This window comes from Bufo gargarizans, chromosome 11 (assembly GCF_014858855.1).
Source record: "Bufo gargarizans isolate SCDJY-AF-19 chromosome 11, ASM1485885v1, whole genome shotgun sequence".
Classification (NCBI taxonomy): domain Eukaryota; kingdom Metazoa; phylum Chordata; class Amphibia; order Anura; family Bufonidae; genus Bufo; species Bufo gargarizans.
Window position 1 is genome coordinate 82,625,334 of NC_058090.1, and position 11,722 is coordinate 82,637,055.

At 39.4% G+C, this 11,722-nt stretch overlaps 1 protein-coding gene across 7 annotated transcripts in view; it reads left to right on the plus strand.

Annotated features, from left to right (window-relative positions):
- CADM3 (cell adhesion molecule 3) overlaps nt 1-10,150 on the plus strand; it is a 412,410-nt gene extending 402,260 nt beyond the window's left edge. For 5 of the 7 annotated variants that reach the window (XM_044272036.1, XM_044272031.1, XM_044272034.1 and 2 more), the window contains 3 exons: nt 3,388-3,408; nt 6,351-6,476; nt 8,320-10,150. In XM_044272036.1, the coding sequence (XP_044127971.1) occupies nt 3,388-3,408; nt 6,351-6,476; nt 8,320-8,438 (266 nt within the window). In that variant the 3' untranslated portion in view covers nt 8,439-10,150. The remainder of the gene's footprint in view (nt 1-3,387; nt 3,409-6,350; nt 6,477-8,319) is intronic. The other 2 variants (XM_044272035.1, XM_044272037.1) reach the window with 2 other exon arrangements.
- Nucleotides 10,151-11,722: the final 1,572 nt, after the last annotated feature.

Below are 11,722 nucleotides of genomic sequence, written 5' to 3' on the forward strand. Positions count from 1 at the left end.
AGGTTCCATTTTTCATTCCTCTTCTTGTACTGGGTCTGAGATGTCATGAACTAACTCCATCTTTAATCAAACACATGTGTACACGCCACTGAATTTCAAGCTCAAATCTCCAGCCAATATAATGTGTATCATTGCTTTCCTGTTGTGTTTTTGGCTTGATAAAGGAACCCATTTGGGTTATCAAACCAAAGCAAAAAATCCCATTAGATCAGACCCAGGCTCCTCCGTCCTATCTCCCTGATTCTCCTAATTACAAACAGCGCAGCCATCATCATACGGACCTAATCAATTTCCTCCGGCTCGGTTTCCCGTTTCGCTGCTAATCAAGAGAATAAAACCTCTTTTCTTTGAATACGTTTGTGTATTAAACAGCAAGAAGTTGGCATCGATTAATACCACTTCCCTGCGAGTGCTTTCAGAATTTAATTTGTCCAACAATTGTTTAATTTAAAGAGTTATTTCTGCCCCCTCCAGAAAATCAATGCCAGAAATGTAAGGGAGGGCGCCATAGGAAAATGGCTTTTTAATGGGAAAGGATTGTGGTAGTTATTATGTTAGAATTTATAGCGACTTCGGTTTAACCCTCTGCAGTTAGACAAGTATTGACAGAGGAGATGATTCCTAGGGCAGCCATACTGTATGTTTATATTTTAAAAAGACCCTAAGTTTTTGAATGAGGTCTAACACTACATCTATACAAGGAGTGATATGAAATTTGAGGTTAAGCCTCTTTCCACGGAGATGAGTTGCATTACTGGACACGAGAACGGCTTTGCTAGAAAATTAGAATCCCTATTAACCCTAGTACTTCCTTTTTTAAGTCACTTTTTATTGGAGATTTTAAAGTTGCATCAATCAAAGAAAAAACAAATACAAACTCAACACGAACCACCAGAGAACAATGACATCTGGGTACCGAACCCATTCTAGACTAATTATGCAAAGGACACTTTGATACTCGTAAGGCCTCAGGATGAAGGCAATAAAGCTCCCTAAGAGCAGAGTGCCAGACTATTACGGGACTATAATACTAGTCATATGAGCTTGGATCCAAGGATCCCAAATTTGCAGGAAGAGATCCAGGACCCCAGTAGCCATATAAGTTAACTTATAGAACAGCAAGTCTGTATTTATCAAATGTACCCACTGAAGAACAGATGGACTCTTGGGGGCTTCCAATTCAAGAGAACGACCTTCCTTGCAAAAAAAACAAAAAACATTAGGAGACTCATATTTGGAAGGAAGTAGATCCCAACAAGCTGCCCATAGGAGAGCACACATCAGGGAATCCATACTTTGAGTTTAGAAAGCTATTAATATCCCAACAATATCCCTATATAACAGGACATAACCACACCATTTGGAACAAAGAACCTTGCCCTTCAAAAAACAATGGTCAACCAGATATTTCCCCACCACAGCCAGAAATATAGTATTATGTAGCGGTCACCAGAGTCAGACCGGCCCACCTGAGTACCAGATCATTCACGCTATGACACTATAATAGACCCCAAAATGTGCTGGAGCTGACTTTGGAGCTAATCAGGGGTCTTTTTCTTTAAATCTAAACTTAATGCACTTTATAGCTGAAGAATAACTTTCTCTGGTGTGCCCAAGGAAACCCAATCTGACACTGTACATGAGCAAGACACCTTGCCATAGAGTACCAAATAAATCTACATTCTTCTTAAAAAATTATTGCATAGTTATCTATCTAACATTTCTTAACATGGTACTGTCCAATTTCTTGGTCCAAAAACTAGGTCCTTTGAGAAATTATGGAGTACATCTGTTGATTCAAAGTTGTAGAAATTTCAATGCATCTTGCAATGAAAAAAATCCTAAACCTTATGTGGTGCCATTGGTGTCTGTGGACAAGACACCATCTTGAAACATCTTCTCACCAATGAGATCATCCAAGAACTAGGTCCTGTAACTCATGCGTCTGAGTACTGAGATGTCTGCAAGCAAGAAACCTTCTTGTGAAGGACCAACTATATATACAAGATGTAGCAGGGTTAACACACGCTCTTAACTCAAATTTCTTAACTCATCGGGTTATCTTGAAACAAAAGCCATTGAAAACCAATTGAAGGTGTTTGCTTAACGCATTTAGTTTAGATAACACGTCTCAGAAAGCATGTGTGTTAACTCTACTACCTCCGTATATACCCTTCAGATAAAATGAGAGCACAGTTATCCCGCTATAGTGAGGGTATGACAATGTAGTCTGTTATCTGAATCCAGTCATTGGCATTCCCAAGGCAACACGCTTGGCATATTATTGTGTAGCAAATAACTTATCAAACCTATTTGCTAAGTGAAATAGCTGAGGAACCCCTTTTCCTCTTGAGGAATGGTTGACTTGATGACTGCTAACTGTATTTCAGATAGGCACGCTGCTGTTTTTTCATGAACACTGAGCCGCTGTTCCTCTTCCGCTTCTCCTCGCGGCAGTTTAACAATGGCCCATATTTACTCAGCAATTCCGTAAACTTCGCAGTTTACATATAAAATGTTCATGAGTCTTATCAGCTTTCCTGGCTTCCTGCAGAGCACAAATACATGGATTACGTGGGCGGGAAATATATTTCCTTCTATTTATAACCGCCAACCTGAAAAACTGTGAATTCCTAATGTAATTGAACATGCTTATTCAGAAACCGTTGATTTCCCATTCATGAATATGCGGAAGACCTGCATTGTTAACTCCTTTGACGCTAAAGGGACTTACCGATGGCAAAGGCATTGTCAGGCTTCCTTCTTGTTTATCCACGACGGGGAGAAGGGCAGATCAAAAAGGGAGTAGAATATAAAATGAAACGAGCCGTGCTGTATATCTACTTGGCACAGCCTTTGAAGCTTTTGTCAAGGTCTAGAACAAAGACCTAGAAAACAGCTCTGCAGCTGCCATCGCCATAGCAACCTCTACTCGGAGGAGAACAAGAGGTCGGCCATTTTGTTTGAGTGGTTCAAGGGATCCCAATTTGTTTGACAATGGATGATTTATAGTCTAAGATATTTTCTTTTTTGTTTGGCTCTTTTCTTCTTTTACTGCCATGCACGGCTATCGGCGGGAATGTATTATTATAATATATTATAATAATCATCATCACTATAAAATGTCTGTTTACACAGATATGATTTGCTATGTCTGTCCGATTATTTTATAGTACATTTCCCATTGTTTGTCACCTCAATGCATGAGAATAAGAGTTGTCGGAGGTCAACGTTGCTTCACTAATGGCTGCAACCTATGTATTTGCCCGTTGCTTGTGATTTTATCGTCTCTCGTTTTTCCCTCCCTATGCTTCCTCCATTTTGTCACCTCCATTATCCTGCCTGCTGTCTGGCGTCAACCACACTGACCTCCCATTCCACCTGCAGAATCTCAGACATTTTATCAAGGTATACATTACTTCTTAGGTGCCCTCTCTTCACTCTTAGCTTATGCATGAATTCTGAATGTTCTCTTCTATAGCCAAAGTATTTTACGAATTTCTAGAGTAAGCTTCATTTGCATTACACCTCTCTTAAAGGGCATTTCCAGCTTTTTTCAGTTTCTAAATTTCCACCACAGCCTGCAATACATTGTGGCACACCCATCTGCTTCCTGCTGGTCAGTTCCAGTTTCCAGACTCTTCACCAGACGTCTGGTCCCCACATCACATGTAAACTTCCTACATGGACATGATCACCAATGATTGTCTTCAGCGGGAACCTGTCCCCAAGTGGCACATAACTGCTGGGTAGACATGAGTGAATCGCTCAAAGTTCTGTTCTATTCAGTTGAATTGGTTGGATTTGATTGGGGTCAGAATCAATTCTACCCAAATCAAAGGTGCCTGAAACTTTGTGTATGGAATTCTAAAGTCTTCTTTGGCTTATATTTTCTTCTCTCTAGTCTCTCAATTTTTTCTCTCTAGCGTCTCACAAAATTCAGCTGAATTAAATCACTGAAAATTCAGATCCAGACGCAACTCAAATTTTTACAAAATTAGGGTTGAATTTGATTAGTTCACTTGAGTCACATGTTGCTTGGAGACACGTCACCTCTGAGACCAGAAATTGGCTACAGCTGTACACGTGAACCTGTCCATCTATAAAGGTTACATGTGGGGACTGGAAGTCAATGGAATACAGCCTGGAAGCCAGAGTTGGATGGTGGAGAGCAGGAAAGGATAGATCTCTTGACAGGTCCCACAATCTTGGGCAACCCCCATTTGCTTCACTTGCATTACTCCACTTTTTTGGCGACTCTAGTTAACCTTAATATCCCACTCTCAATCTTTGATAAAATCATAGCAGTACAGTAAGCTTAGATTTGAGGAACTGTTCAAGGGAACTTTTCACATGGATAATGCAGTCCAATTGGAAGGGAATTTATTACAGACCAGGAAGGGCTGAGCAGATTGATATAGTTGTTTGAAAAAAGTTTCAGTAGAACTTGTCCTTTATTGATCTAAAACCTCTGCACATTCTGGGTGTAGGATCCCAGGGGCCGGTCCTACTCGGCTACTTGTCACAGGGTTGGACTGCCCATTGGACGCCTAAACCCAGGATGAGCAGAGATTAGACCAAAACATGAGGTTATGCTAAATAACAGGTGGTCAACAGTAATTAGATTTTTTTTTATTGATTTTAACCTCATTGTTATCCATATGTTATATGTAGCACAGGGACAAATTAAGTAGAAATTGAGTATGGGGTGGATAGAGGTGGACAGAATTATTTTTGGTGAAGTTAGGCATTTATAGCTACCCTAAAAATGGGGTTCAACAACCTGACCAGTTTAGGTCCCAACCAGTATACTAAAATCACTGTCCAACCCCAATCTTAATTACAAATTTGTGTTATTTTTGTAAGTGACTATTCAGCTACCCCAGAAAATAAGTATAGCCTTCAGGAAAAATTATCAATTACTTCTGCCATTTCTTTATATCAATCGGCGGGGCAGCTTTAAAAATTTTGCCATGGTAATTACAGGCTGACTGGTTGCTATGGAAATGCTTTCTGACAATATATAAAAGACTGTAGACTTTAAACTATGTATGCCTAGTAACCATTCAGTGATCTGACAACCATGCCATGCTTTTCTTACCATAAGGGTCCTTTCACACATCTGTAGTGTATTGCAGATCCGCAAACACCCGGCCGGCACCCCCATAGAACTGCCTATTCTTGTCCACAAATGCAGACAAGAATAGGACATATTCTATTTGTTTCTGGAGCCGCGGACCGGAAGTTATGGGCCACGCTTCGGAAATGCAGATGCGGACAGCACATTGTGTGCTGTCCGCATCCATTCCTGCCCCATAAAGAAGGAATGGGTCCGCACCCGTTCCGGATAATTGCGGAACGGGTGCGGACACATTCTACGGACGTGTGAATGGACCCTAATATTGAGCCATACTAGTCCCACCCTGCATTAGTAATCAGATTTCCCTGAATATAAATTTAGGTAACAAGATTATTACAATTTAAAGAAAGATTATGTGCAAAACTTATAGACTGTGATCAAAAAATATCCTTGTGTCAGGAACCACATCCTCGGACCCTGCACAGAGTGCTTCTTTCATTTAGAGCCTCTTAAACATTTTCTAATAGGCTACATTCCTTTTCTGGGGAGTGGAGTCACCCACGAACCCCCAAAAGTTACTTACTTTTTTCTGGCTGGAAGAAAGATCCAAGTAGGGATCTTCTTATAGATTTCTCTAGGATAAAGGTCTCAAGCAGTAAGTGTCATGACTAGAGGTGAGCGAAATTCCTAAAATTAACTTCAGTCCAATTCAGCTGAAATGACCGCCCAGTTTAATTTGGGTCAAATTTATTCAAAAAGTTCTCTGAGTGCCTGGAAAAGTCTCTTTCTACCCTGCCTCTCTCTATTTCTCTCTCTGCCTGTCTTGTCTTGATTCTCCCAAATTCGGGACACAAAATTCAGGTTTGGTAGACTCGGAAAGTTTGGAAAAATTTGGGTCAAATTTCCATATTATGGAATTAATTCATCTCACGTTGCGATCCACCCAAAAACTAGTACCAGGTTCTTGAGGTGCCATAACAAGACACTGAAGGACACCTCAGCTTACTACTGCATTGACACACCTCTCTTTTACGTTGCATGAATCCCCTATTGTTTCTGCTGTGCTGCTCCTTCTACAGAACTTCATTTTTTTATTATTCATTGATTTTTCTTTGCATTTTATTTTTCTGCTGACTTTATTGCTCCATTCTTTACAATATCTAAAAATGTTAACTTCTTTTGTCTCCTCCCCCTCCCAATTCTCCACACCTTCCACTGTTGTCCTCCTTTGTGAACCTTCTGATTATCTTCTTACCCTGCCTCCTACCAGACCCTAGCCCTGTTCCCTCCCAGTCAAGCATTGACCACGCTGTTATTGGAGGAGTGGTGGCAGTTATCGCCTTTCTGCTTTTCTGTCTGCTTATTGTCTTGGGACGCTACCTGATCAGACACAAAGGTAAGGTCTACCAAAGTGGTCACATTGCACACATGGGCCATATTATGATGTGTGTTATTTATTGCAAAACGTCTTAACTTACTGAATTACGTAATTATTCAAGTTTTGTTTTATTAAGTGAGGGCATAGCAATACATTGTTGTGTCAAAGACTGCGGCACCCTCAGTTTTTCACTCTTTAGCAATGCCTCCACCATGGGGCAAGGTAATGCAACACAACCCTATTGACTTGACTGGATCTTTGCTATAGTTCCCTGCATGGTTTGTGGCTACAGTAGGAGGACCAATATGCTTGTGAATACTAGCTGCAGATGTGGTAGCTGCAAATACAGTGGAGGAGTTTAAGCATGCATGGGATAGGCATAAGGCCATCCTTCATATAAGATAGGGCCAGGGGCTATCCATAGTATTTAGTATATTGGGCAGACTAGATGGGCCAAATGGTTCTTATATGCCGACACATTCGATGTTTCTATATGTTTCTATGTTTCTAAAGGGACCTTGCTGTCAGAATCCATGGGGTTCCAAGTGGTCAGACCTTGACCTTAGTGATGTTGTGGTATATATTAGTAATAAGTCATAACGTACTCCTTTAATTGTAGGTGTCTCCTCATATGGAGCAGAGAGACCTTTTGGGTTCCTCATTGTTATGTTACCTTAGGGTCCTTTGGCACTGGCAGATTTATGTGTAACAAATTGTGATGTGCTTTGTTTCTCTTGTTATTTCTTGTGAAAATGAAAAATCTGGCGCTAAAGCAACATTTTATTGGAAAAAATAAAATTTTTCATTTTCTCTAAATTCTGTGGAATGCTCACTACTCCTCTCCATAAATTCATTGAGGGGTTTAGTTTATTAATGGGTCGCTTTTTCAGAGTTTCCACTGTATGGGTACAACAAGGTCTCTTTAAATGTGACATGGCACCCAAAAACCATTCCAGCAAAATTTGCCCTCCAAAACCATATGGCGCTCCTTCCCTTCTGAGCCCTGCTGTGTATCCATGCAGCAGTACAAGCACATATAGGGTGTTTCTGTAAACTGCAGAATCAGGGTAATAAATAGGTTTGTTTTGCTATTAACCCTTGTTGTGTTACAGGAAAAAAAATATTGAAATGGAAAAAAAGCAAAAAATGCCATTTTGAATTTCACCTCAATTTTGCTTTCATTCCTGTAGAACACCTAAAGGGTTAACAATTTTTCTAAGATCATTTTAATTTAATTTTTTTTTTTTGGGGGGGGGGGGTTATTTATGGATGGTTTCTATTATGTAAGCCCCTTAAAGCCACTTCAGAACTGAATTGGTTCTTTAAAAAAGTAGGTTTTGGAAAATTTGATAAAAAAATGCTTAAAAAATTATTTCCTAAAAATAAAATAACATTTACAAAATGATACCAAGATAAAGTAGACATATGGTGAATGTTAATTACTAAATATTTGTTGACATACCACTGTCTGTCTTAAAAGCACAGAAATTCTAATTTAAAAAATTGCCAATTTTCTGAAATTTTGAATTTTCTTTTAAAGAAAAGGTAAAACCTATCCACCCAAATTTACAGTACAGTGTACCATAAAAAAATACCCAAATTTCTTGAATAGGTAAAAGCATTTCAAAACTACAGTATTACCACCTAAAGTGACACATGTCAGATTTGCCATGTGTCTGGAAGGGTTAATTAAAAGTCAAGTGGGAGATCATGGTAATCGGCCTATGTAAAAGGCTCCCTATTTATGTTGTTGTGGGACCATTTCTTTCTATTACCACACTCTCTATCCCCCTTTCTCTACGGAGAAGATGTGAGGATGATAACGGTGATGTTGCAGTCTTGTCTATTTGTCCATTTTCAGGGACCTATCTCACCCACGAAGCCAAGGGATCAGATGATGCCCCCGACGCCGACACCGCCATAATCAACGCCGAGGGCGGACAAGGAGGGTCTGACGACAAAAAGGAATATTTCATCTAAGCTCCCAACCTTCTCCTACAAATGTGACAACGGCAGCAAGATCAACACATAGTTAACAACAAAAAAACAAAACAGCGGCAGAACACATTGAAACCAACGTTCAGAATATCTGACGTGGACGACTCTATCTCTCCCTCTACCAGGGCTACAGCAAGGCGAAGGGGGACGGGAGAGAAAGGGACATCGATGGGAGTGATTATGCTTCTAAAAACAAACTTGTATAAAAAGTTATTACTAAAAACTCCTAAAAAAGATAAAAAATTGCTTGCTTAAATCTACATATCTTCGGTGAACGCACTATTCTAACAAATAATAATCGTGAGTTAAGATATTTTCGGTTTATATTCATGTACAAAGTTTTATCTTTTGATTTTTTTTACTTTGGAATGTTGAGGGGGTCGGGAAAGTATATATAATATATTTAGTGTTTTTTTTTTTTTTCATTTTTTGAAAATTCTTTTTTTTACTTTAATTTTTTGAATTTTTTTTTTCCTGGGTAACTTAAACTGGTAGGATAGATATTTTCTAGGGAGGAGTGTTATCCGTCAGGAATACATAGGGAGATATTTCTAAGATGCCACGATTAAAGCTTCCATTTTAAGACCTGCAAAATTGTATAATTTACGACTCCTTATAACCGTTGTGGAGGATGGCATGGTATGGTTTGGATGGGTGACCTTTTGGTAGCCGGTGACCATCCTTAACTCTGGCTGGGCAAATGTTAAGTGATGTTTTTTGGCACTTGACAAGTAAAGCTGTTGGAAATGGCACGAGAAGGGAGGTCCCGGAAAAATCCCAGTTTCGAGGCGGGTCATGGTCCCTAACCGAGTTGGCTTTTATGCTAATCAGGGTCTCGGTTTTGCACACAATTAATGAAAAGGTACAGTGTTATTTTCTTAGTGTCATAATGTTTTTCATTGTTTTTGGTCTTTTGTCATTACCCCAGGTCTTAATGGAACAGCATGGTATGGTATGGAAAGCGGCAAACCAATCAGAACCCTCCATTTCGAAGAGGCGGTCATACATTTGGAGAGATCTGATTGGTGAGCGCTCAGCAGTAGAATTCCAGTTACAACCCAGTTATTGCCATTGGATTTGTGGTATTTAATCTCTCATAAAGCACCATACCTATTATATTTACCACATGAATGCGTCATCATCAGGTGATTTATAGTTTTAAAAATGTGGACTTCATTTTCACAGAGCTTACAGCGTCAGTCATTTGACAGCGTTACTGATATTAACCAATAAATCTCTGTACTATGTCATACTATGTATGTACTGGGCTTGGCATAAATTATTTTTTTTCGCTGTGTCATGTTGCATTGTCCATCATTTTTGTACCTTTTATGTCATTCATGCCTTGGTGTCACATATTTTAAACATCTATTTGTATATGTGTATATTTACTTATGTATGAGACCTGGTAGAAAATGCTCACAATTGGTCAAAAGTGGAAATAACCAACATCATTTGAGTATCAAAGTGACTAAAGTAGCAAAAGATTGATGAAGCAACTTTCTTTAGTCTATTTAGTCCTAGCCTTGAGGACAACAGTTGAAGCCATAAGACATGTTTAGCTATGTCAGTGAAGCCAAAACAAAAATGGCTCCTGTCATTGTAAATGGTTGATGGGACCCACCCGTTGGTTCTCTCTTGTTGAAGGCTCGAACCCATAGGAAATGTCAGGCTAGGTCACTGAGGCCTAAACACACAAAGGCTCCTGTCCTTGTAAATGGTTTACGGCATGGATGTCAAACTCATGGCCCTCCAGATGTTGCAAAACTACAACTCCCATCATTCCCTGATAGCTGTAGTATGCCCAGGCATGATGGGAGTTGTAGTTTTGCAACAGCTGGAGGGCCACGAGTTTGACATCCCTGGTTTACGGGATTGTTGGTTCTCTCTTGTTGAAGCCGTAAGAGATATCAGGATAAGTCACTGAGGCCAAAACCCACAAAGGCTCTTGTCTTCGTAAATGGTTGACAGAAGTCATTGTTTACAGGCTGGACTTCAAGTATCCATCATTGTGCCAATTTCTGAAGATTTCTAGACCCAGTTGACATAAAGGTGGACCCAACTTCTGAAGATTCATTATCGGAAACGGTATAAAAAAAATTTAACATTTTTAACTGGTCTAAAATATTTAACTAAAAATTGAAATTGCATTTCCTTTGGGAGAGGTCCATTGTTGTTGTCCTAAGAAATTATGAATGCAGACAGAACCCTAGGGCTATCAGGAGTCACCTTCAAATTGTATTCTACATCTTGAAGAGCAGTTATCGATCTTATACAAAAAATGACTTGTGGGTTTAAGGCCTCATCCCTCATGCCTATGAAGAGCCATAATATGAGTCCCATACATTTTTAGGCTTACAGAGTGTTTTTTTTTTCTTCACTATATTAATCAAACAGAAAAAAATGTTATACGCTTGGCATACAGTGCCACGGGGAGCACAGATGGTAGCACACGGAGTATGAACTACAAAGACGCTCTCTGACGCTGTAAAGCCTTGTCGACATGACAGTCATGTGCATATGGCCTCAGGGTTAGTTCATACTCTTTATTGGTAACTCACATACTATGATATTATAATGGTATTGGTTGTGCAATAAAATTGAATACAAAAACTTTGTGTAAGTAGGAAGTCAACATACTTTTTATATTACAGTTTGACTGTTAATCTTAATCTATCTAGCTCATGGAGAATGATCAGAGAACATTTGATGCCTCCATCTGAATTCTAAATGAACAAAAACCAAACATCTGCCCAGTCCTGTGCCAAACTAAAGGCATCTTTGAAACTTCAGAAATGATAGTACTGTAGTGTAATACAGTTAATTTATGAAGTTAAGTAGAGTCCACATGTGCAAGGGTCACCTAGCAAACTCTGTCTATCTTCATTGATATGTTAATTTTTACAGTCCCTGTCCCCCCAATTTCCATAGTATCTTGTTATGCCGCATGGTTGTAATTCAGGTGCTTCCAGATCCGTCTAGTTACTGCTATACATATATTATAATGCATATATAATACCTATTTTATATACAAAACTACAAAAGTTGATTCAGAAACCATAAATCACAAGTTTTAGTTGCCAATAGGGCTTTAATGTACAGTAAGAGCCTTACGTCTCTTTAGTATTGCAGCGTTCGGCATGCATCGTGGTAACGATGTGGTCTCTAAAACATGTCTTACACCTTCTTATGGCTCTTCTGCATCACCACTCTATTCCATGTAAAAGGATAACGGGTTGGTGATCTCTGATCACAGACCTTTGACC